This window comes from Perca fluviatilis, chromosome 17 (genome assembly GCF_010015445.1).
Source record: "Perca fluviatilis chromosome 17, GENO_Pfluv_1.0, whole genome shotgun sequence".
NCBI lineage: Eukaryota > Metazoa > Chordata > Actinopteri > Perciformes > Percidae > Perca > Perca fluviatilis.
In genome coordinates, this window is record NC_053128.1 from 31659790 (window position 1) to 31686151 (window position 26362).

At 43.6% G+C, this 26362-nt stretch overlaps 1 protein-coding gene across 2 annotated transcripts in view; it reads right to left on the reverse strand.

The window, feature by feature from the left end:
• Window positions 1-2682: 2682 nt before the first annotated feature.
• The window catches only part of LOC120545145 (neurocan core protein-like), a 51303-nt gene continuing 27623 nt past the window's right edge, over window positions 2683-26362 (reverse strand). For both annotated transcript variants that reach the window (XM_039779211.1, XM_039779210.1), the window contains exons 9-17: window positions 21332-21594; window positions 19139-20447; window positions 18852-18965; window positions 18537-18650; window positions 11715-11873; window positions 10316-10398; window positions 8097-8241; window positions 3961-4143; window positions 2683-2927 (exon numbers count right to left, since the gene is read on the reverse strand). In XM_039779211.1, the coding sequence (XP_039635145.1) occupies window positions 2698-2927; window positions 3961-4143; window positions 8097-8241; window positions 10316-10398; window positions 11715-11873; window positions 18537-18650; window positions 18852-18965; window positions 19139-20447; window positions 21332-21594 (2600 nt within the window). In that variant the 3' untranslated portion in view covers window positions 2683-2697. The remainder of the gene's footprint in view (window positions 2928-3960; window positions 4144-8096; window positions 8242-10315; window positions 10399-11714; window positions 11874-18536; window positions 18651-18851; window positions 18966-19138; window positions 20448-21331; window positions 21595-26362) is intronic.

Genomic DNA, 26362 nt, shown 5'->3' on the forward strand with positions numbered 1-26362 from the left:
TTTTCAGAAACATATTTTACTGCACTGGTTCGCTGAAATCCACTGAAATCTGTTGAATTTTGCTGAAATTCTTTGAGAAACATGGCAAAAACGTAGGCTGAAAAAACTCAGATGAAAGGTTAAACTAGACAATGTTGATCAAGTAGAAACATAGAACATATTTTACAGCAGTTTCGCTGAAATGTTTCGAGAAACATGTCAAAACGGAGGCACACAGCGCTCTAGGATACTGTAGCAGTAGCTGTTATAGCAACAAAAGACGCTCTCGGGCTGCTTTTTGGAATTAAAACGCTTTTACTACGAAAGCGCCCTTGTCAACTTTTCTTTGTCAAAAACGACGCCAAGTGTGAACATAGCATGCATTGGAAATTAGCAATAGCTATAAATGCTGTGATGCTGTCCATTGGAGACAGACCTAGGGAAAGGGAATTTTGGGGTCCCCTGCTGGAGCTGGAAGATGGGTGGATGAATGGATGGATGGATGCCTATGTCGTAGCATCTGTCCCAATCCAAATAAACATGAAATCAAAAAAATTGTTTGTAACCAGCTGGCCACCATATTGATTCTTTGATGTGCGGGAGCGTTTATTGGTCCGGTGCGGCGCAGTGCATTCTGGTAGTTTGTACGTTTTCTACTGTTTGAGCAAGAGAGAACATCACAGCTTATTTTCTCTGTTTTCTCTGAACTTGTAGCACCAATTTTATAAATGTTTGCGCCATCCTACTGTAGAAACAGCCCAGTTATATACTTCTTTAAGTACGAATCTCCTCTTCATCTCCGCGTGCCACTCTTTAAATCTCCCTTCTCACTTTTATAAAAAAAAAATAAAGAAATCATTTCCCAGCTAAAATATAGTTTGTACAAAATCTACACGGGAAATGAGCCAGTTAAAAATGCTTAATAATAAGCAGCAACAAACCGAAACAGGAAAAACTGGAAAATGTTCAATAATAATAATTTAAAGTGATGATTTCATGCTCTTTAAAGTCTAACAATATCACAATCTAAATCCTGAAAACTACTGGGCTAGCTCTTATAAAAATAAACCACAAATATTTCAGTGAACGCAGTGATTCGGTGTAGAGAATGAGTACCAAACAGTGAAGCCGTTAGGGCGCCAGTCGTTCTGTTTGGAGCGTCGTGACTTAATATATAAATCAGGCTGCTAACTTTAAGCCCGGTCTGAACCGGCCCGTCTCAGCTGGACTCAAACCACCTGATGATACACTCTAAGAAATAAATACGTGAAATAACAGAACAAGTTGTGGCAGCTAATTTCCCGGACGTTGTCCCGTCATTAAAAACAGGAATGTTGTGTGTAGCTGCGTTAAAAATATAGAACGTTTTCTGTTATTTAAAATTCTCGGTAACACTTTACTTGGAGGTATCTACATAAGATTGTCATGACACTGTCATGACACATGAACTCTAACCCTAACCATGACTTGTCATGACAAAAACCGAATAGCACTTACTAAAAGAAACGTTATGTCATGAACTTTTGTGACTTCTTTATACAGTTTATGACACGTTCATGACAGTGTCATGTCACTCTTATGTGGATACCTTCAAGTAAAGTGTAACCAAATTCTCTCATACAAAGCTGCTCAGTTAGTAAGCTTCTGAAATTAAAGTGCCCATATTATGCTCATTTTCAGGTTCATAATTGTATTTTAAGGTTGTACCAGAATAGGCTTACATGGTTTAATTTTCAAAAAACACCATACTTTTGTACTGCACATTGCTGCAGCTCCTCTTTTCACCCTGTGTGTTGAGCTCTCTGTTTTAGCTACAGAGTGAGACATCTCACTTCTGTAACATCTTTGTTGTCAGTCGCACATGCTCAGTAGCTAGGTAAGGACTACATGCTCAGTAGCTAGGTAAGGACTACATGTTCAGTAGCTAGGTAAGGACTACATGTTCAGTAGCTAGGTAAGGACTACATGCGCTAGCTAGCTGTTTCTCCAACTGCAGCCTGTACAAGGCAGGATTAGCCGGGAGACTTCTTCTAAACGAGGGCGCACTTCCAACTTTGCGTGGAATACCTGCAGAACAGGGACATGGAAGTAGTTCTATACAATTTATTTTGTAGATTAGGGTGAATTTGTATGCGTGTGGAAGCACCAGAGACACAAAATAACACCCCAAATCCCAGAAAAAGGGATTTGTTTCATAATATGGGCACTTTCAATCTGTTCTTTAATTAATTTAAAGCTTTTTTAAACACTTTGAACACTTTTTGGGGCGCTTTCGACTCTCGCTCATCCAAGTACTGGTTAATAATTTACGATAATGGCGTTGTGTTGCGTATAGCTACGTTATCAAGTTCTACTCACAACTTCTGTTAAAATGCACAGACATACATCTGTTAATACACGGATATTTCTTAGAGTGTAGTGTTTTTGGGGACAGTCTTTCGTAAACTTGATATAAACCAGGCTGCGAACTTTACAAATGAATCAAACTTCTCACTAGTGTTACCGTTCGGATCCTGGAGTGTTTTTTTTTTTTGGGTGGGGGGGGGACAATGTACTGGTGAAACACGCCCCTCGTCCTTTAGAGAGCCATTGATAGACAGTTTGGTCCTTCTCCCTGTCTACCGATGCCTCTGGACCGGCGTCGCCAGCCCGCTGTGTATGTCTGCCACTGCTAAGCTAATCCCACAGACCCCCCCGCCCCCCCTTGAACCCTCTAAATCAGTGTCTCTTCTGATCCCCGCTGTGTGTTTGCGGCTGTTGCCTCTTCTCCCTCTGGAAAGGGTTCCAGAAGCGTTGAAAGAAGTTGTAACTCTGCTGCTGCTCTTGGTTTTGATTGGGTTTCTGGTGAGTCGCGGCGTGATGGATGTGATTGCTATGGTGCCGGTTTGGTTGCTCGTTGTTCTGCTTGTTGCGGCGCCGGAGAGTGAGCGACTTGTGGTAGGTCGCGGCTGAGAATACAGATGGGAAAAAAATAGCGTTAAAATTGAAAACATTTCTAAAAAGGTCCTTGCACACGGAGTCTTTTTTAAAAGGTCCCATGGCATGAACATTTCACTTTATGAGAGACTTCAGATACAGTATTAGGGGCCCACTAAGGTCTATATAAAAGAGACTTCAGATACAGTATTAGGGGACCACTAAGGTCTATATAAAAGAGACTTCAGATACAGTATTAGGGGACCACTAAGGTCTATATAAAAGAGACTTCAGATACAGTATTAGGGGACCACTAAGGCCTATATAAAAGAGACTTCAGATACAGTATTAGGGGACCACTAAGGTCTATATAAAAGCATCCAAAGAGCACCATGTCATGGGACCTTTTAAAATATTTCGCAAAAGAATACAAAACGGAGGCAGTGAAGATGATTTTGTTCTCCTCTCTCTTCTTAAAAAAGAGAAAAGGAAACAGGAAATATTGGGTCCATCCACTCCTGAGATTGTTCAGAGAACAAGGAGATTTCCATCTCCTTATCAAGGAGCTGCGGTATTATCGGTTGCAAAACAGTCTCACTCCCATCGCGTCAAAGAGCGACGCAAAGGATCTGTTCTGACCTCTCTGAAGTAAATTAAAGGGTAACTACCGTTTTTTCCAACTTGGACCCTATGTTCCTATGATTTTGTGTCTACGTGACTGATGAGAACAACAATCTTTGACATCGGTCCAGTATTAAGAGAGATCGCTGCAGTTAGCAGCGGAGAAACAAGCTACAATCTAAGTTAATGGGACAACTGTCCAGCTTGTATTTACCTTCACAAAAGGGCTCGTTTTGCTGCCGACAGACTCAGATTAATATTCTAAGTCAATGATAATCGTGTTTAATAGTGGTGATTTCAATATTGACCAAAAATAATTGTGATTACGATGTTTCCCAGAATGGAGAAGCCCCCTAATGTGTACATTTGTACAGACTCGGTGTGCAAGGAGCTTAACTGTTGTACAGCGTTGTGATTGTGAATCAAAGTTCCTCAAACACTCACGGCTTGTGCAGGTGACTTTGGGCGTGTCCCATTGGCTGTTGGCCCGGCAGCGTATCGTGGGGGCGTGTCTCTGGATGAAGCCCTGTTTGCAGTGATAGCGGAGCAGGGTATTGATCTCGTAGCGAGGCTTCACGGTCCCAAACATGCGAGCATCCTTCACCACAGGGGGCTGCCCACATGAGACTGATGGTAGAGAACAGAAAGGGTTCACTGGGTGATGCTTACATGTATATTCATTGATTTAAGGCCACCTGGAGGCAGCGAAACAAGCTGTAAACACAACATTAGTCTCACATAGCCAGACCTTCCTCCACAGCGCTGCGGAGAAAGGTCTGGCGAGTCCACACAGCATTCCTGGATGGGAGAAGAACGTGCTCTGGTTTATTGGCATTTCTTTAAGCCAATCACAATCGTGTTGGGCGGCGCTAAGTGTGTGTCCATGTGGGTAGCCATGTGTGTGTGTCTATGTGTGTGTATCATGTGTGTGGCCATGTGTGTTTCCAAGTGTGTTTCCATGTGTGTGTCCATGCTTGTTTTCATGTGAGTGTATCCATGTGTGTAGCCATGTGTGTGTGTCCATGTGTGTGTATCCATGTGTGTGTCAATGTTTCCAAGTGTGTTTCCATGTGTGTGTCCGTGTGTTTGTTCATGTGTGTGCCAATGTGTGTTTCCATGTGTTTGTCCATGTGTGTGTTTGTTTGTGTGTGTGTGTGTGTGTGTGTGTGTGTCAATGTGTTTCCAAGTGTGTGTCTATGTGTGTGTCCATGCGTGTGTCCATGTGTGTTTCCATGTGTGGGTGTCCATGTGTGTGTGTGTGTGTGTGTGTGTGTGTGTCAATGTGTTTCCAAGTGTGTGTCTATGCGTGTGTCCATGCGTGTGTCCATGTGTGTTTCCATGTGTGGATGTCCATGTGTGTGTGTGTTCATGCGTGTTTCCATGTGTGTCTATGTTTGTCCATGTGTGTGTCCGTGTGTGTCTATGTGTTTGTTCGTATGTGTCTATGTTTGTGTCCATGTGTGTGTCCGTGTGTGTCCATGTGTGTGTTAATGGGTGTTTCCAAGTGTGTGTGTCCATGTGTGTGTCAATGTGTGTTCATGTGTGTCCATGTGTGTGTCTCTGAGTGTGTGTGTGTGTGTGTGTGTGTCAATGTGTCCATGTGTGTGCCCATGTGTGTATCCTTGTGTTTCCATGTGTGTGTTTCCATCTGTGTCCATGTGTGTGTCCATGTGTGTGTGTTCATGAGTGTTTCCATGTGTGTGTCAATGTGTTTCCAAGTGTGTGTCTATGTGTGTGTCCATGTGTGTGTTTCCATGTGTGTCTATGTTTGTCCATGTGTGTGTCCGTGTGTGTCTATGTGTTTGTTCGTATGTGTCTATGTTTGTGTCCATGTGTGTGTCCGTGTGTGTCCATGTGTGTGTTAATGTATGTTCATGTGTGTCCATGTGTGTGTCTCTATGTGTGTGTGTGTGTGTGTGTCAATGTGTCCATGTGTGTGCCCATGTGTATGAAGGTAAATATGGTGCAAAACGTGAGAGCTTGTAGAATACAATGTGAGAACTTGCAGAACAAAAACATTTAACTTGTATGTTAAAATTTGCACTTGTAAAATAAAAATGTGCACTTGTAAAATAAAAATTTGCACTTGTAAAATAAAAATTTGCACTTGTAAAATAAAAATGTGCACTTGTAAAATAAAAATTTGCACTTGTAAAATAAAAATTTGCACTTGTAAAAATTATTCACATTTGAAGTCACAAAAAGAAAAAAAACATGAGAGCTTGTAAAAAAAATCTGAACTTGTAAATTGAAATTTGCACTTGTAGAAAAAATATTCACAAATGTGTAGATTGATATTTGCATGAACACAATGACAGCTGCAAACTTGTAATGCAACATTTACTCATGTACTTTTTTTTTTTTACTCAGGTTGATTTTCCATCACAACCACAACTCAGTGATTACAACCTCCGAATCTGTCACTGTATGCGCTCTCGCATCACCAAGAGGCGAATCTACGCCTCGACTTTTGCAACACTTGTTGCGATACATTTATGTGCAAAACTAATTTGTACCTGTGGACTTAGGCTGTGGAGCTCTGATCCAACAGAACGGGAAAGCAGGGTTTCTATCGCCAGATGAGGGACAACTCTGTCCGGCTTATTTAGCTATGTCGCATGGAAGCCTGGTTGAATAGCAAAATAGCGTTAGCTAACTAACCAACCAGCCTGATTCTAAATAAATACCTTTTAATTATCTTCACCTTTTTAACAGTCAAACTGAAACACTGGCGGTGAGCTCCAGGTCCTGCAGACGGACCGTCACCAGCGGGTATCGGCCAGCGGAGCAACAGCGCTATTATTGCCAGGCAACGCCCGACCTCGACCTGCAGTCGGAGCTCCAGCGGGACACAGAGAGCCCCGCCCCCAGTACGCTCAACGCTAGTGTTGGTGGAATAGCAAGCTAGCGTTAGCTAACTAACCAGCTTCTAAATAAATACCTTTTAGTTATCTAAACACTTTAACAGTCAAACTGAAACACTGGCGGTGAGCTCCAGGTCCTGCAGCGCGCAACGGACCGTCATCAGCGGGTAACCGCGTGCCAAGTTCTGCATCCCTGCCAAGACTTCCATCCATAAGGGGAAATAATGATTTTATAAGGCAAAGTAGCTACTGTTTAATTAAAATGTAGGCTATATACATTCCTTTGTCATGTTCATCAATGATGATTATAATTTTACAACGTTTAGAGACATCAATGTTTTATCAGACTATCATTTCCTTGCTACCTGGGTGCAATTCCGGCAGCAACGAGGGTTAAGAGATGACGCATTATTCGCAAAAATAATTGCTGCTGCCCGCGAGGTGGATGTAATTCTGCAGAAGCTATTGTTGCTGCCCGCGGGTGCAATGATTGGCAGTGAGGCACAACATCAGCAAAGCAAGCTGTGGTCATGGCCGGGGATGTGCCGATGCTACCGGTGCGCGGGCTCTCTGTGTCCCGCTGGAGCTCCGACTGCAGGTCGAGTGCGGCGTCGCGTTCTGCTCTGCAATAATAGCGATGTTGCTCCGCTGCGATACCGCGCTGGTGACGGTCCGTCTGCAGGACCTGGAGCTCACCGCCAGTGTTTCAGTTTGACTGTTAAAAGTGTTAAGATAATTAAAAGTTATTTATTTTAGAATTCAGGCTGGTTGGTTAGTTAGCTAACGCTAGCGGCTATTCAACCAGGCTTCCAGCGTGCATAGCTAAATAAGCCGGGACAGAGTTGTCCCTCATCTGGCGATAGGAAACCCTGCTTTCCCCGTTCTGTTGGTCAAAGCTCCCCGCCTAAGTCCACAGGTACAAATTAGTTTTGCACCAAATGTATCGCAACAAGTGTTGCAGGGGCGGCAGATGCGCCTCTTTGTGATGCGAGAGCGCATACGGTGATAGGTCGAGAGGTTGTAATCACTGAGTTGTGGTTGTGATGGAAAATCAACCTGAGTAAAAAAAAAGTACATAAGTAAATGTTGCATTACAAGTTTGCAGCTGTCATTGTGTTCATGCAAATATCAATCTACACATTTGTGAATATTTTTTCTACAAGTGCAAATTTTTCAATTTACAAGTTCAGATTTTTACAAGCTCTCATGTTTTTTTTTTTGCGAACTTCAAATGTGAATAATTTTAGTACAAATTTACACATTTTTTTTTAAGTTCAAATTTATTTTACAAGTGCACATTTTTATTTTACAAAGTGCAAATTTTTATTTTACAAGTGCAAATTTTTATTTTACAAGTGCACATTTTTATTTTACAAGTGCACATTTTTATTTTACAAGTGCAAATTTTAACATACAAGTTAAATTTTTTTGTTCTGCAAGTTCTCACATTGTATTCTACAAGCTCTCACGTTTTGCACCATATTTACCTTCATACATGTGTGTATCCTTGTGTTTCCATGTGTGTGTTTCCATCTGTGTCCATGTGTGTGTCCATGCGTGTTTTCATGTGTGTTTTCATGTGTGTATCCTTGTGTGTGTATCCATGTGTGTAGCCATGTGTGTGTGTGTCCTTGTGTGTGTCTATGTGTGTGTATCCATGTGTGTGTCCATGTGTGTGTGTATATCCATGTTTTTGTCCATGTGTGCGTAGCATACCTGTCCCCTTCTTGCAGGTGAAAGTCAGGTGGTAGTTGCAGGGCACGTCGTTCCACTGGCCGCCCTCGTGCCAGATCATCACCACGCAGTCCTCTCCCGACTGGAAGAAGCTGTCGGGCTGGTTCGGCCTCCAGTGGTCGTATTGCTGTCAGAACACACACTTTCACTGTTGTACGTCATCGTCAAACACCCAATAAACTGCTATAAACACAGAGTTTAGGCAGTGCCTAATCACTACAAGGACAGTCGCGATTGTACTGTAACTCCAGACTAGGCAGCTATACATCATATTGAGAAATGTAAGATGATTTCTACATGTATCTTGACACCTGTAAGTAGATATTTCAGGTATTGTACTTGAGTATTTCCATGTTCTGCTACTTTATAGGTCTAGTCCACTACATCTCAGAGGTAAATATTGTAGTTTTTACGGCACTGCATTTATCTGACAGCTTTAGTTACTTTTCAGATGACTCTTGCTGTCCTAAATCATGATTTAGTGTATCAAAGGACAATGTGAAAGGTGTCTCTGGTAATGATGAAGCTATCAGCTGAATCTCAAGCTACTTTTCTTTGCAGATGACAGTGTTTCCTCCACCTTCATGTCCAGTGAAAACCACGTATCTCCAGATGTGTTGATGTTGAATGTTTGTGATAAACTGAAGGAAGTGCTCCTTTATGTGTTGAGAAATTTTCCTTCTTCTTAAGCTAAATAAAGTCTTTAAAAAGCCTCTTGCATCACCGCCACAAAGCTGAAAACAGGGCTGTCATATTGAGAACTTCATGATGAATTCTACAAATATCCTGCCACGATGAAACCCCCACATCTCCTCCTGATGGAACGGTGCTCACCCAACAAGTTGGCTGGATGTAATTCCCAGAAAGAGCAGACAGTGGTGCTGCTGGGACAACCCAGCTCCACAGACCTGAACAAACCTTCCTGCAGTTTACACGCTGCAGGAAATCCACACATGAGCCGCTTCACGTTGTTGTAAAACAAGTCCAGAAGAAGATTAACATATGAGGCTGCACAAAACCTGCGCTCTACTGAACGTCTAAAACTTAGGGTGTGCCTCTCTTCTGAATGATAACACATTACAGCAGCAGAGTCTCTCCAGGATCGCGTTTCAGGCCTGGGCTTTGCAATAATGCAGCTCACATGCTGCTCCAGCTGAGCGTTCCCCGCAGACGCACAAACAATGTGTGTGAGAATATGTCGTCAGGACTTAATAACTCAGATGAGTGCAGCGCTGGGTCAGGAGATAAGGTGCTGCATCACGACCAGTTTCTGCTTTATTTCAACTAAACAGCATAACAAGAGTGAAGGTCCCATTAAATGGAATAAACTCCCTCTTTTCATTTATTTTAAAAGATGTCAAACTCCTCAATTGTCAAAGTAATATATATATATATATATATATATATATATATATATATATATATATATATATATATAGTAGAGCTGGGCGATATGGAGAAAATCAAATAGCACAATATATTTTGACCAAATATGTACAGTACATGGATGTCGATATTGTTGGGTTGACTATTGGTGCTTTCACAAAATATGAACACAATGAAAGTTTTGATAAATAATCAGCAATAATGTGGATACAATGACTGAGTGGGTTAAAATAATAGAACAGCTAGAACAGTCTGGTAAGTTTAGAAAATGACATCACTTTACTGTAATGCAGCCTTTAAAACCAGGAAAAGACAACACTTATGTCACGATATCCAAAATGTAAGACAATATCTAGCCTCATATATCGATGTCGATATATCCATCTAACTATCCATCCATCCATCTAAATGTAATCGGACTGTTTTTATATAGCACTTTTCTAGTCTTATCGACTACTCAAAGCGCTTTAACATAGTACAGGAACCATTCACACACATTCGTACACATTCGTACACTGTGGCCGTACAAGGTGCCACCTGCTCATCAGATAAACACTCACACACATTTACACTCCAATGCGCAGCATCGGAGGCAACTCGGGGTTCAGTGTCTTGCCCAAGGACACTTCGACATGGGACTACACATTGAACCACCACCAACCTTCTGATTGGCAGGCGACCACTCTACCACTGAGCCACAGCCACCCCTAACCATCTAACCATCCATCCATATATCTATCTAACTATCCATCCATCCATGTTCAGACCTAATCGTTGTAACCTGATGAAGCCTGATGTTTGGTAAATTGTCTCACCATCGGCTTGCCATCCGTCCACCTGAAGTCTCTCTCGAACATCTTGTCGTTGAGGCCGAGCCACTGGTAGTCGCTGCCCAGACCTGCAGAGGGAAACACATCACGCTCTCACTTTGAGTCTGTTAGGTTAACTCAGAATGCAGCCAGCAAACAGAGCTAACACTTGGATTATCCCTATGCTAAGGTCTGGAGAGGACTGTGGAGAGACAGAGAGTGATAGAAAGAGAGAGAGAGTAGGAGAGGTGAATAACCAAGTCAACATAATCGAGTGTGAACAAACGAGAGAGCAGAAATCAGAGGAAAACGTTCCGGCTGAATGGCACGAGTCTATTTCATCTCCCCAATAAACTGAGAGACAGTTTACATTTTGCTCAACTCAGCTTTGCTTGTTTATGGAAACTTTCTGATTATTAAAGGACTTTATTTTATCTTACTAACACTCATTATTGGATTACAGCACAGATATGCGTGGCTTCTTTCCAAACAGGGAGTTTTCTTAAAAAGTGCACGACCGGCCTATAAAACAGCAGCAATGTTTTTACAGGCCAACGCTTCAAAGAGTTTAGCTTATCAATGAAAGGTCAACAAAGTGGTGGACCGGCTAACAGACCGGCATTGAGCCACGTTGCAAGCACAGCTACAAACAGGAATTGTCGTTTCAAATGCGGCTGTTCTTTTGCATCATCTGCTGATGCATTGGACGAGTTAAACAGTTAAGTTAACGCTGATGTCAGAGGACCCACAATTCCTAGCAGAGCCGCTGACACCAGTGGCTAAGTTTACATGCACATAATATTCTGTTTTTGGCCCTTATTCCGAAAAAGACGATATTCCGACTAAGTTGTTTACATGGCTAATGAAAGTGAATATTCCACTAATCTTCCTGTTTACGTGCAGCCGTGCAAAATAGGATTTTTTCAGGAAGTTTTCCAGCGGTGGCGAACACAGCCTCCCTCTTTCATTCCTTCAACCAGCTTTTTGAAAAGGTCGGCTCATATCCAAAGGCCTGTTGATATCCAAGTCTTTGATAATCTTTTCTCCAACAGTTTGCAGGGTTTCGGTAGAGATGCATGGCCGTGCATCTCTACCGAAACCCTGCAAAAAATAACAACGCACAGAGCTTGACTGTAATCCGTAAAAAGGCAAGAGGCCGTAAACTGCCACAAACTGCAGTAAAACCCCCGATTGAGACGCAGGGTCTGAACGCGCTAAACATAACCAAAGAATGCTTCTAAAACCTGAACAATACCGACATGTCTTATTAGAAATATCCAAATGGAAAAAGCTGTTTACATGACCCGTATCAAATTCAGAATATTGTCGTATTCTGAATATTTGTGTGCATGTAAACCGCCATGACGGTAACACGCGTGGTTAAAATGCCACATCATGGACTTACGATTGACGAAGAGTTGCTCCTCCTGCGACAGGATGCTGGCCAGGTGGGCGCCGTGCATCCGGCACTCCCTCTCGGCAGCGTCCCACGTCCGGCGGTGGGAGAAGTACTTGTAGCAGTGGGACTGGAACTTCTGCCAACCGAATCCACAGACCTCAGTGTCTGCAAGGAGGCAGAAAACGTTCAGCGTCAAAGAACTTATACAAATATTGTTGATTATAAAGAGACAGACCGAGAGAGAGAGAGAGAGAGAGAGAGAGAGACAGACAGAGAGAGAGAGACAGACAGAGAGAGAGAGAGAGAGAGAGAGACAGAGAGAGAGAGAGACAGAGAGAGAGAGACAGAGACAGAGAGTTGAGGTCCAGCTGTGGGATAAAGGCCTCTCACTGATTTCGTTATGACTTGAAGCCATGACATAATCAGCTCTGTGCTTTGTTAGCCTCAGTAAACAATGGCTGGTTTGTGTCAGTGGCTTCAGAATATGAAGCGTGCCAATGAAGACGTGATGGAAAGCTGCTGTCGAGGCTTCGGGCTATTAACCATCGTCGACGCGCCTCATCTTTAATAACTGGGCTGTGCAGCCACCTGGAGGGTCAGGTGAGGCCTCCAGAGCTTTCGTTCACGACTCTGCTTCTGGCAGAACTCGGTACTGACTCAGAGTCAGCCGAGGACGGAGAGCCAGCCTAAACCAGCGGTTGCAATGTAACTAAGTACATGTACTCAAGAACTGTACTTGTAAGTCAAAATGTTAAAAGTACTTGTACTTTACTTGAGTCTTTTCTTTTCATGCCACTTTCTACTTCTACTCTGCTACATTTCAGAGAGAAATATTGGACTTTTTACTCTTTAAACTAGCCGACAATATAACGGACTACAAGTCCAGCTGAGATGATGAGACCATTAAACACACAACTGGTTGGATCCTTTACACTTTCTACAATGGGAGGATTCGTCTTCACTTTTACCTTTCACTACATGTTCCTGATGATACTTACAGACTTTAACTTAAGTAACATTATCAATGCAGGACTTTCACTATGAATACTTCCTTCCCCACTGGCCTAATCACAGAACATGAAGGAGAAGTTGACTAAGTCCGAGGCAGTATTTATTCCTGATTCAATGCCACACAGCTGCAAAAGCTTTCTGGCAAAAATAATAGAGCAATTATCAGTTTTTTTCTCTCTCTCCATCTTTCCACTGGCAGAAAGCTACGAGAGGACAGCTGTGTCCGTCCCCGGGCTGCATGTAGGACTGGCAAAATAAACGCGCTAATAACGAGTTAACGCAAATTCTGTTTAACGCCACTCATTAATACGTCATACGTTCTGTGATTTATGCCTCGGGTTGCTCCGTAGTTTTGGGGAAACCAGGAAGCGATGCAGCAGTGACGTCGTATATAGCTAGCAGAAACATCAGACTTGGGGGTGTGTTTTGAGGCGGTTTGAGAGTCCCGTAGACAGTGCTGTGCCTGAACGCGTTCATTGAACGAAATTCATATTTTGGGCGAACGTGAACTGAATGTACCGTATTACTGCCTGATGAACATTACTGTGAACTCCTTCATTCTGGTGTCTGTGAATGCCACGCTCTCTCTCCGTTTAACTTTCGTCCAATAGGGCGCCAGATTTCTATAGAGCCTTCCAGGTCAAAACCAGGGCTAAAACACACCGTAAACAGGCCTTCATATGTAGCGGAAAAAACACCCAATCTGGCAACACCAGCCACCAGCATCTCACCGCTGCATGGGTCATCAAAACAGAAAGCAGCGTGGAGGCTTCGTATGATCATTTAAACCAGTTTTATGACGAGGTCGGTGAGGATGGAGAAATCTGACATTTCTCGGCAAACTTTGCCCGCCGGCTTTCAGAAAGAAAATCCGCACCTCAGTCCCATCCACAGCAGACCTGGAACGGCACGTTGGACTGAAGCAACATATGGAAAAAAAGAACTATGAACTAAGTTCATTTTTGGAACTGTATGAACTTAGTTCAAAATGTTGAAGTATGAACTATGAACTGAACTTTAAAATTTGTGAACTGAACTTTGAACTAGTTCATGTAAAGAAAGTGAACTTTCCCAACACTGCCCGTAGAGGAAACAGGAAACATAACTGCCTCTACTGCTGCCACAAGAACGTTTTAACCCTCATGTTATTCTCGGGTCCAATTTGACCCGTTTTTCAAAATTTCAAAATCAGAAACATGTTTTTTTTTCAAATATTTGATGGATTCCATGCAATGATCTTCGCACGTACAATTTTATTGAATTTTTTGTATGTTTTATTCAAGTATTAGCTTTTCAAAAGAATTGAAATGGTTTTAAAACTGTATTCTGACTAAACTTTGGCTCTTTGAAGTCTCTGATTATCCATCAACACACATTTCCTCTGTTAGTCTAATTATTTCATAATTTCTGCTTTTTTAAAATAAAAAATTAGGTATAATTTCCTACAAATGAAGATTATTGTCCATAAATTCCAAAAATAAGTGCTAGTGGTAATGAGTTGGTGTTAGTGGGGTATGGTGGTTGGGTAACAAAAGCATCGAAAACGTAGAAAAAAGTGTCAAAAGTGTCAAAGAAATAAATGTCAGAAAAAGTGTCAAAAACATAGAAAAAAGGCATCAAAAGGTGGTAATTTTCCTGCAATTTCGACGGCAAGACAACACAAGGGTTAAAACACCAAACACAAGCAGCGGGCGTTTGTGTAATAGCCGAATGTTTCCTCAGTCCCTCCCGCCTCTTTTCTTTCTCTCCTTTTTCCAGAAAATCCTAGTTAGCTGATTGGATAAACCATCTGTCTATCACCACCTATAGTTGGTGATAGAAAATACAACCACAAGCCAGGCTACCCCTGCTGCTGCTGCAGGCAAAGCATAGCTCGTTAGCTCAGCAAGCTAGCAACATGTCGGTAAAGGAGATTTGCCGTTTGTGTAACGAGAATTTAGGAATAAAAGGCCCCATTTCAGGTTCCCGCTCCATCTTCCAAAAGAAGGATCCAAGAGAAAAAAACTTTAGCGAGCGGCTAACAGAATTAGGGCTACCGCTGTCTGAAAATACTGGTTAGCTGATTGGATAAACCATCTGTCTGTCACCACCTATGTTGGTGATAGACGCTTCTCATTGCGTCACACCTAAAACCGCCTCAAAACCAAACCGACCTGATTGGTCGGTCGTTTGGCGAACGGCTCCAAATTTTCTCTATCTCAAGATGCCAGACTGATCTGCGAGTGGAAAACTTGAGCTCGCCAGATCAGGACGCTCTCACGAGGCTACACCCTCCCCCGCACAACGCTGCGGAGAATCACTGGTCTGCTGTTTGCAGATGTGAACGCAGCCTGAATACAACTAAATGTTTGAACCGATTGACAGCCCTGATCAGGAAGGACAAAACACACAGACCTTTAGTTAAAAACTGACATCTTCATTATGTTGAAGACAGTAATACATCCTGCAGACTATGATGCACATGGAAACACCCTCCACTCGGGGAGTCTGGGGGATTTCCTCTTTCTTTTCACTCCACCTTCAGCCAAGAGTCAGGGTTCATATGCATTTTAACCAGTACTTTTTCATGACTTTTTCGGCAAATTTCCATGACTATGTGTTCCTGAAAATGTCAGTCGACATTATACAATAAGAATACAAATCTGTGTTAAAGTTTACCCTCAGAGGTTTAACTATAACATGAATGATAATGTCTGTGGTTCATAGTGGGAGTCGTAATATCGCCTCCCGAATACAACGCTGAGGTTAAGACACGATCGTGAAAATACATTTATTAATCACATATTATTATGCTGTGGTAAAAAAAACTCCATGATTTTTCCAAAACTTTCTGGGTCTTTTTATGTTTCCAAAAATTTCCAGGCCTGGAACTTTTCCAGTTTTTTTCAAAACGTATGAACCCTGAAGAGTTGACAACGAACCATAAGTAAAACACAGCACAACAAAGACATTTTGAGACGTTTGTCATTCAGATTTTACCCTAAAGCTTTTCCCATTTGTTGACGTGTACGTCGAGTCATCTTTCAAAAAGATTAGTCAGCAAATATGACGGTTTGATGTAGGAAAAAAATGTTTGGCAAACCGGAGTATTTTTACATCGTAGATGCGAGTACTTCTTCCACCGGAGAAATAAAATATGTTTACCTGTAAAAACAATACACGTTTAGATAATAGATAAAAATGTGAGATTAATTGCGAGTTAACTATGACATTAATGCGATTAATCGCGATTAAATATTTTAATCGTTTGACAGCACTAGTGTTTACCCCTTTACGGTCTCCCCCAAAAGTTTAAGAAATAGCTAAATAAAAGTTCACTGAGAAAACACTTCCAACAAAGCTTTAACAATTAATTTTTTACTACTTTAGAAATAATAGCCTGACTATTAAATCTGTTAGTAAAAGCAACAGAACGGACGCTAAATCAGCCATTAGTTCAGTGTTACGACTTGTTAAAAATAACGACCAAACCTCACCGTAAAAAAATAAATAACGTGACCTTATCATTTCACTTCTTATAACATCTTACTGCTGCTCAAAGAATATTCGGGGAGACATCTTTAACTCCCTAAAAACTTCATTGGAAACGCTAATCCTTGGCAGTCTGCAGCTTGTACGGCTGAACCTCGATTAGTTGCTGAGTAATGGCAGGAATATTGGAGGAGAAGCTGGAGTTGATCTGCAGAGGAGCCGACGCCCAGCGCTGGAAGGCTGCTGAGCACTAAAAGATGGTCATGACTCACGGCTACACGCTGGATTCCCCTGCACGTGTTCACACATTTATTTTATACATTTATTAAAGGTCCCATGACATGGTACTCTTTGGATTCTTTTATATAGACCTTAGTGGTCCCCTAATACTGTATCTGAAGTCTCTTTTATATAGACCTTAGTGGTACCCTAATACTGTATCTGAAGTCTCTTTTATATAGACCTTAGTGGTCCCCTAATACTGTATCTGAAGTCTCTTTTATATAGACCTTAGTGGTCCCCTAATACTGTATGTGAAGTTCTCTTTTATATAGACCTTAGTGGCCCCCTAATACTGTATCTGAAGTCTCTTTTATAGACCTTAGTGGTCCCCTAATACTGTATCTGAAGTCTCTTTTATATAGACCTTAGTGGTCCCCTAATACTGTATCTGAAGTCTCTTTTATAGACCTAAGTGGTCCCCTAATACTGTATCTGAAGTCTCTTTTATATAGCCCTTAGTGGTCCCCTAATACTGTATCTGAAGTCTCTTTTATATAGGCCTTACTGGTCCCCTAATACTGTATCTGAAGTCTCTTTTATATATAGGCCTTAGTGGTCCCTTAATACTGTATCTGAAGTCTCTTTTATATAGACCTTAGTGGTCCCCTAATAATACTGTATCTGAAGTCTCTTTTATATAGACCTTAGTGGTCCCCCTAATACTGTATCTGAAGTCTCTTTTATGCAGGCCTTAGTGGTCCCCTAATACTGTATCTGAAGTCTCTTTTATATAGACCTTAGTGGTCCCCCTAATACTGTATCTGAAGTCTCTTTTATATAGACCTTAGTGGTCCCCTAATACTGTATCTGAAGTCTCTTTTATATAGACCTTAGTGGTCCCTAATACTGTATCTGAAGTCTCTTTTATATAGACCTTAGTGGTCCCCTAATACTGTATCTGAAGTATCTTTTATATAGACCTTAGTGGTCCCCTAATACTGTATCTGAAGTCTCTTTTATATAGACCTTAGTGGTCCCCTTAATACTGTATCTGAAGTCTCTTTTATATAGGCCTTAGTGGTCCCCTTAATACTGTATCTGAAGTCTCTTTTATATAGGCCTTAGTGGTCCCCTAATACTGTATCTGAAGTCTCTTTCCCAAAATTCAGCCTTGGTGCAGAATTACAGCTACCAGAGCCAGTCCCACAATGAGCTTTCCTTAGGATGTGCCACTTCTGTGTGTGTGTGTGTGGGGGCAAGGTGGAGGGTGGGGGTGTGGCCTTGACCAACTGCCACTTTGCTCGTTTGAAAGCCATGATGTCTCTCTCTCTCTCATGGGTGGGCCAAATTCTCTTCTCACTTCTCTGAGTGCGGCTAGCGATGCTAAGCCGAAGTCACGACCAAACGTTAGCGATTGGTTATGGCAGATCCAGAGTGACTGGGCAGATCCATAAGTTTTAAACTTCAACAGAGTACCCACCTTCAAAGACAACTACTACATCAAAAAGGCCACAAGCTTATGCATTTGAAAGAGAAAAATATGCTAGTTAAGTTAAATATGGTAATCAGGAATCAGGGATGCACTGAATCCAGGATTTGGCCAAATATTGGTTACGACGGCGCCGTTGATTACCGGAAGGTGTTTACGTAGGTGGAGCGTTCAATGCAGCAGGCTGTGAGGAAGTGGACATGGAACTGGTGAGCATAAAAAGTTGTTGTTTGGCAGTACTTTCAGTCAAAAGAAGGCCATTCAAGTCCAGCTACATGTTCAATCTGTTCAACGCCGATTTGTCTGGTGGTGGCGAGGACCCCTAAACTATACACAACATGGCCGCTGTTACAACATCTGGTATGAAAACATCTGAAAGAATACGAGTTGTGCACGAAGGAATCTCCAGACAGCAGCCAGAATGCAGCAACTTGAGGTACGGCAAAGGAAGGACAGTCCCTGTTTACTTCATTCATGTGTTTACTGTGTTCATGGACTGAGGATGGGAGGAGGAGTCAGCACAATCTCAACCATGGGGTTCAGGATTCAGCCCAACCCCAAAAATCTGGATTCGGTGCATCCCTATCATGAATATAGCAGTAGGCAACTGTGTGTGATTACTCGGTGCAGCTGACCTTGTTCACAGAGCTCTCCGGAGTAGCTGGGCAGGCAGAGACAGGTGAAGGAGCCGACTCCGTCCAGACAGGTGGCTCCGTTCAGACAGGGGTTAGAGTGGCACTCATCCACATCTGGACACACACACACACACACACACACACACACACACACACACACACACACACACACACACACACACACACACACACACACACACACCTGTCAGTACGGGGTCAATGTGGTTTTGTTTGATGAAGACAACATAGCTATGTGAGTGTGTGAGTGTGTGTGTGTGTGTGTGTGTGTGTGTGTGTGTGTGTGTGTGTGTGTACCAGTTTCACAGTGCTGCCCGGTGTATCCAGGTGCACAGAAGCAGATATTTTGGGCTTTTCTTTTGAAGCAGGAACCTCCGTTCTGACACACACTGCTCGAGCATGGCAGGAAATCTACACAAATAGACCAAAGCAAGTGGAAATCCTTTAGTTAGTCCTACTAGCTGTCTCTACCCGTTCACTACGGGACAGATATTTCAGCCAGGCAGGCGGGAAGTAAACTAGTAACTGTCATGTTTACAGCGCTAAAGCTCAAGAACAAACCAACAACGATGACGTTCACGTACCTCCGACGTTCACAGTGCTCGCCTCCACAGAATAAGCCGAGAACGTGTCGTTCTCCGGTTGCTCTGTGGAGAGGGTTTCGTCTGGCTTCTGAGGTGGCGACTCCGGCAGAATAGGCGCCAACTCTTTGTCGTAGTCCACAAACTCTTCCTCGGGTAGGGGCGTGGCAGCGGGGTCAGGGATCAGAGCCCACTGCGGGACGGAGTGGGTGTCGTGGTCGAAAGTGTACAAGGGCAAAGTAGTGGAGAGCGTCGGCTGGCTTACGTACCGCGGGGAGCTTGAGGTGGACTGCTCAGTCTGTTCTCCGTGAAGCTCTGCGATAAAAGCGGGATCTTTCGTATCTGTGGCAGCAAAGGGATATTTTGGTGAGCTTGGTTGTGAGGTTGTGTCTGTGGTGAGCGTGGTTTGGTGTCCAAAAGCCACAGCTGCCACATCTGGTGAAACAGTAACAGTGACCTCTCTGGGATGGCCAACCGGAGCGCCCTGATCCCCAGAAACCTCCCCCTGTCCGGACAGCTGCTCCGCACCTGAGTCTGCATCGGTGACCGTGTCGACCACCGGTAAAACTAGAGGCACTTCTGTGTCTGTTGAACTCGCCGAAGTTTGAGGCCGCTGGGTGTGACGGGTGGAATAAACCGGCGGTGGCGTAGTGGTTAACCGGGGCGTCTCTGCCGGGCCTTGTCCTGATCCCGAAGCTTCGTCTTCCCCAGAGCCAGACGCCTCAAAGTCTTCCGTTTGCGTTTGCGCGGTGGTTTCCTGGGACTGCATGTCGGGGATGACAGTTGGAAGCTCCGTCCCGCCGATTTCGGTCTCGTCGGTCATGACTACGGCGCCTGCAGCCGGCGTGGGCGAAGCGTCGTCCGCAGAGCCCTCCTGCTGCACGCCGGCGACCTTGTCGTCAGCGCCGCGGCTCGCAGAGCCTTCCGTGTCCTCGTAGGTGGAGACGCCGGGGGTAGCCGAGTCCAATGGGGACGAGACGGGGGCTACATAAGGGGTCGTTGTTGCCGTCTGATCACCTGGGTCTTGAGATTTGACTGCCTCTGAGGTAGTAAAGACATCGACGCCCAGGTCTGTTACTACGTCCGGGTTCATGTCTGTAGGATGAGGGACTTTGTCACTTGTCTCTTCTGTGGGTGTCTCTTTTTCTGGTGTCTCCTCTGTGTGGGTTTCTATGACACTGTAGTCAAAGGGAGTCGCGCTCTCCTTCTCCGTGTCTTCTTCCTTTTCTTCCAACTCATCTACCCGAACAGGTGTGGCCGTCTCAAACTGATCTCCTCGGGCTTCCTCCGGCAGCCCCGACTCTAACGTCACCTGAATGGATCAGAAAAGTAGGTTTATTACTGTATACCTTGGGTCCTACTTTTGTAGGCTTGGACATCATTCTTATCTGTTAAAGCTCCCATATTATGCTCATTTTCAGGTTCATAATTGTATTTTAGGGTTGCACCAGAATATGGTGTTCTCAAAAAACAGCATTTTTGTTGTACTGCACATTGCTGCAGCTCCTCTTTTCACCCTGTGTTCAAGTCTCTGTTTTATCTACAGAGTGAGACATCTTTTCTTCTGTACTATCTTTGATTGCACTCGCACATGCTCAGTAGCTCAGATCGTAGATCATGTCAGCTAGCTCCATAGACATTAAAAGAAAGGCTGTTTCTCCAACTTGGGTCAGTAACAAGGCAGGATCAGCTGGGAGACTTCTTCTAAATGAGGCGCACATGGAAGTAGTTCTTTTGGAGATTATGGTGAACTCGTGTTTGTAGCGGTGCTTTGCTATTGAGAACGAACAAGCTAGCATGCTAGCGCCAGCTCGTCCCGGCTAGTGACGTAGAAAGCCGTGCCGATTTTGACCAGCTCACCAGGAGACTGAAGGCAGGACACATTCAGAAACCGGATCTCACTCAGAACACCATGGATGGATTTTTTTCTAAGTTTGTATGCATGTGGAAGCACCAGAGACACAAAATAACACCCCAAATCACCAGAAAAAGTGATTTTTTTCATAATACGGGCACTTATTTATAACTTATAATTTAAACAAGAAAACTAAGACAAAAAATATGATATGACAACTTTTCAATCTAACCTAAAACTAAATTAAAAAGTATTTGCAAAAACCACGACGGACCAAAATAAGAAGACTATTTTAAACCGTGGTTATCTGTTATTTAAATACTTGATTGTTTGGACGGTACCTCGTGTTTCCCATTGACGAAGCTGACAGTTGGAGGCAGGTTGATGGGAGAAACCTCGAGAGAATCCACATCTCCGCTGCCCTGGACCGCCTCGCTGCCCTGGACCGCCTCGCTGCCCTGGACCGCCTCGCTGCCCTGGACCGCCTCGCTGCCCTGGACCGCCTCGCTGCCCTGGACCGCCTCGCTTCTCAGCTGTGACAGGTCAGTGATCTGAGGGAAGCCGACCATCTGCGGCCGGTTCAAGATGTCCAGGATGTTTTCAACTAGAGACGAACAGGACACAGATCAAAGAGATGCCAAGTTAAAGTAAAAACAGATGCAGACAATAAAGCAAAAGAGATTCATTTCTTTAGTTTATTTCTCCATTAAAAGGTGTTGTAAGTCCTGGATCTTCACAATCCTACCTACGGCACCTTTAAGTAAAAGTCTGTAAGTATAGTCAGGAAAATGTAGTTATTGAAGAAGAATCCTCCTATTTCACAAAGTGTAAAGGATCCAAACAGCTGTGTGTTTAATGGTCTCATCATCTCAGCTGGACTTGTAGCCGTTACATTGTCGGCTAGTTTACTTTAGAATCAGACATCAGATTTTAGAAACTACATGTAACTAGTAACTAAAGTAACTAGTAACTAAAGCTGTAACAGATGAATGTAGTGGAGTAACTAAAGTAACTAGTAACTAAAGCTGGAACAGATGAATGTAGCGGAGTAACTAAAGTAACTAGAACCAAAGCTGTAACAGATGAATGTAGCGGAGTAACTAAAGTAACTAGTAACTAAAGCTGGAACAGATGAATGTAGCGGAGTAACTAAAGTAACTAGTAACTAAAGCTGGAACAGATGAATGTAGCGGAGTAACTAAAGTAACTAGTAACTAAAGCTGGAACAGATGAATGTAGCGGAGTAACTAAAGTAACTAGTAACTAAAGCTGGAACAGATGAATGTAGCGGAGTAACTAAAGTAACTAGTAACTAAAGCTGGAACAGATGAATGTAGTGGAGTAACTAAAGTAACTAGTAACTAAAGCTGGAACAGATGAATGTAGCGGAGTAACTAAAGTAACTAGTAACTAAAGCTGTAACAGATGAATGTAGTGGAGTAAAGAGTCCAGTATTTCTCTCTGAAATGTAGCGGAGTAGAAGTAGAAAGTGGCATGAAAAGAAAAAGACTCAAGTAAAGTACAAGTACCTCAACATTTGGACTGAAGTACAGTACTGGAGTAAATGTACTTAGTTACATCAAACAGACTTATAATGAAAGTCGGTCGGTGCTAGAGGCTTCTGTCAAACAATGCATGCTTGTGTCTCTTTATTGAGACTTTGTGGTACACATGGAAGCTATATATCGTGGGAAGTGGGAGTGAGTCAAAATGTGCAAAACACAGACCTGAGTCCAGCTCTCGTGTGTGAGGAGGAAACAGAAGCGCACGCTGTGAGCGGATCGTGTGCCCCTTTGCGACCTAAACAAATCTAACTAGTTAACCTGCGTATGCCGCAACAAGTCCAAAAAAAGCCTCGCTGTGACTCGGAACCCGATACAGCATGAAAAGAGATTTCATTACTACACTCAGTGCTTCAATTGTCCGAATTTCCCCGAGACACAGTGGAAACAGTGAGTCGCTGGGCCTCACACAAACCGGCGGCGGCTTTGTGTGATGATAGATTACCTTTGCAACAGAATACGCCTTCAACGTTGCAATAATAAACACAGCTCCTGGAAGATGGCACCGCTTGGCTGAGGGGGTAACAAACACATGAGCGCTGAAATTTGATTGAGTGGCCCCCCGCTCACATTTAGGCGACCCCAGTTACGAGGCCTCCCTCATGCTTTATTATTACTCTTTCCTTCATTGAGAATGTTATTGGTAGGTTGGTGATTACCATGGATGTAGTCTGGATCAACGGAAGTATTTCCAGGAGAAAAAAACAAACAAAAAAAACAGGCTTTATTCCTCTCCTCCCGCCATCTGTGTGTTGTCGTTCGTTTCGGAAAAACAACAACCTTCGAGCTAGCGAGCTACACGCTGAAAATGTTATAGGAATACTCCACCATTTGTTGAAATAGTTCTTATCACGGTCTCCCCTGGCTGTAGATAGGTGGGCCAACACATTTTCTTGTCTTAGTGCAAGTAATTAGGTTGTTTTTTTGTCTTTTTTTGGCTCACTTTTACTCACAACCCCACCTATCTACAGCTAGGTCTCCCCTAGCTGTAGATAGGTGGGGTCTCCTCTAGCTGTAGATAGGTGGGGTCTCCTCTAGCTGTAGATAGGTGGGGTCTCCCTAGCTGTAGATAGGTGAGGTCTCCCCTAGCTGTAGATAGGTGGGGTCTTCTCTAGCTGTAGATAGGTGGGGTCTCCCTAGCTGTAGATAGGTGAGGTCTCCTCTAGCTGTAGATAGGTGGGGTCTCTCCTAGCTGTAGATAGGTGGGGTCTCCCCTAGCTGTAGATAGGTGAGGTCTCCCTCTAGCTGTAGATAGGTGGGGTCTCTCCTAGCTGTAGATAGGGTCTCTCCTCTAGCTGTAGATAGGTGGAGGTCTCCTCTAGCTGTAGATAGGTGGGGTCTCCTCTAGCTGTAGATAGGTGAGGTCTCCCCTAGCTGTAGATAGGTGAGGTCTCCTCTAGCTGTAGATAGGTGGGGTCTCCTCTAGCTGTAGATAGGTGGGGTCTCCTCTAGCTGTAGATAGGTGGGGTCTCCCCTAGCTGTAGATAGGTGGGGTCTCCCCTAGCTGTAGATAGGTGAGGTCTCCTCTAGCTGTAGATAGGTGGGGTCTCCTCTAGCTGTAGATAGGTGAGGTCTCCCCTAGCTGTAGATAGGTGAGGTCTCCCCTAGCTGTAGATAGGTGGGGTCTCCTCTAGCTGTAGATAGGTGAGGTCTCCCCTAGCTGTAGATAGGTGGGGTCTCCCCTAGCTGTAGATAGGTGAGGTCTCCTCTAGCTGTAGATAGGTGAGGTCTCCTCTAGCTGTAGATAGGTGAGGTCTCCCCTAGCTGTAGATAGGTGGGGTCTCCCCTAGCTGTAGATAGGTGAGGTCTCCTCTAGCTGTAGATAGGTGGGGTCTCCCCTAGCTGTAGATAGGTGGGGTCTCCTCTAGCTGTAGATAGGTGAGGTCTCCTCTAGCTGTAGATAGGTGGGGTCTCCCGTAGCTGTAGATAGGTGAGGTCTCCTCTAGCTGTAGATAAGTGGGGTCTCCTCTAGCTGTAGATAGGTGAGGTCTCCCCTAGCTGTAGATAGGTGGGGTCTCCTCTAGCTGTAGATAGGTGAGGTCTCCTCTAGCTGTAGATAGGTGGGGTCTCCTCTAGCTGTAGATAGGTGGGGTCTCCTCTAGCTGTAGATAGGTGGGGTCTAGCTGTAGATAGGTGGGGTCTAGCTGTAGATAGGTGGGGTCTAGCTGTAGATAGGTGGGGTCTAGCTGTAGATAGGTGGGGTCTCCTCTAGCTGTAGATAGGTGGGCCAACGCATTTTTTGAGCATGCATCGTTTTGGTCCGGCAGCGCCGCCGCTAGTTAGCTTAGCGTAGTGAATGGAATCCTATGTGGCCGGTTAGCATGTTGTGAGTAAAAGTGAGCCAAAAAAAAGACAAAAAAACAACCTAATTACTCGCACTGAGACAAAAAATGCGTTGGCCCACCTATCTACAGCCAGGGTAGACCGTGATAAGAACTATTTCAACAAACGGTGGCGTATTCCTTTAAAGAATATGTTAACTCGTTTTTTTTCACATTTTTTATCAGAACAAAATGTTTCAAACTAGAGTAGTCTGGTGCAATGGAAGTACATTTCCAGGATAAAGTCATCAGGCGCATGTTTGCCACTCCACTTCCGCTCTCTCTGTGTTACACACGAATACACAAATATGTTTACGGCATTTACTCTATAACTACTATCAACTGGATGTCTCTCGCCTTGCAAAGCTCTGTTAGTTTTAGGAACAACAACAAACTTCGAGCTAGCGAGCTATACGCTGAAAATGTCAAGTTTTGAAGAATATTTGGACGGTTCATCAAGGCAGGTCTGCTCGGTTCTTTAAGGGAATGATTGTAAAGATTTACAAAGAATATGTTTAGGGCGTTTCCTCTCTAACTGGGAGGTTTTGGGACCGATTGGTGGAGATTGCTGGTAAGAGCCAATGAGGTTTAACCATGTATCAGCTGATTTAAATAGCTAACGGTACTGGATTGTGTCAACAGTTAACTTTTTTTCAGCTGGGTGCAAATGTTCCACCAAAATAAAGTTCTACTACTTAGCAGAGCCACCGTCGCTGCGTCCGAAGCTTAGCGGCGCCCAAAATGACTGGGATTGGAGCGTGCCTGTGTTCTCACATTTCCTTTTTCATAAATTTGTATCAGATTTTATCCCCATAACCCTAAAAAATGTTGTGGGAGGATAGGGCTTAAATTGAAGGGAAATTTACACAAGATAGAAGACCTAATTTTGAAAATGTCCTAGAAATGTGGGACCATAGGGCTGACCCCACCGTGATTGGTTTAAAGAAATGCAAACAACCCAGAGCATTTGTTTCTCCTATCCCAGAATGCATCTGTGGTGTAGCCAGACCTTCCTCCACAGCGCTGTGGAGATGGAGCCGGCAATGGGAGACTAACTGCTGAGCCAACGTTTTCTTAAATCACAAAAACAATTCCAGAAATACCAGTGACAGCGCTGAGGATGTCGGGGAATATTAACAAAAATATAATTTAAAAACAAATAATAGATCAGACTCCGTGCTAGCAGCAGATTTCTATCAAAAGATTAGGAGCTAAAACAGACGAATGTGGGGGAAGAAAGACAGAGACGAGATTCTTGAAGAAGTTGTTTGTTCAACTATTTGGGCAGTTCCCGAGAGAAAAGACAATTAAAGTCAAACATTTGTGGCTGTTGTCGGCTCTTTCTGCAGATATTTATCTATATCTGAGAGTTGAACACAAAGCTCTTTAGAGGAGGCTAATCACTCCATCAGTGTGTCTGTGAGAAAAAGAGAGAAAGGTCAAGTGAAATAAGTAATGTTCTAATATATTTGACTATTCATGAGGCAGC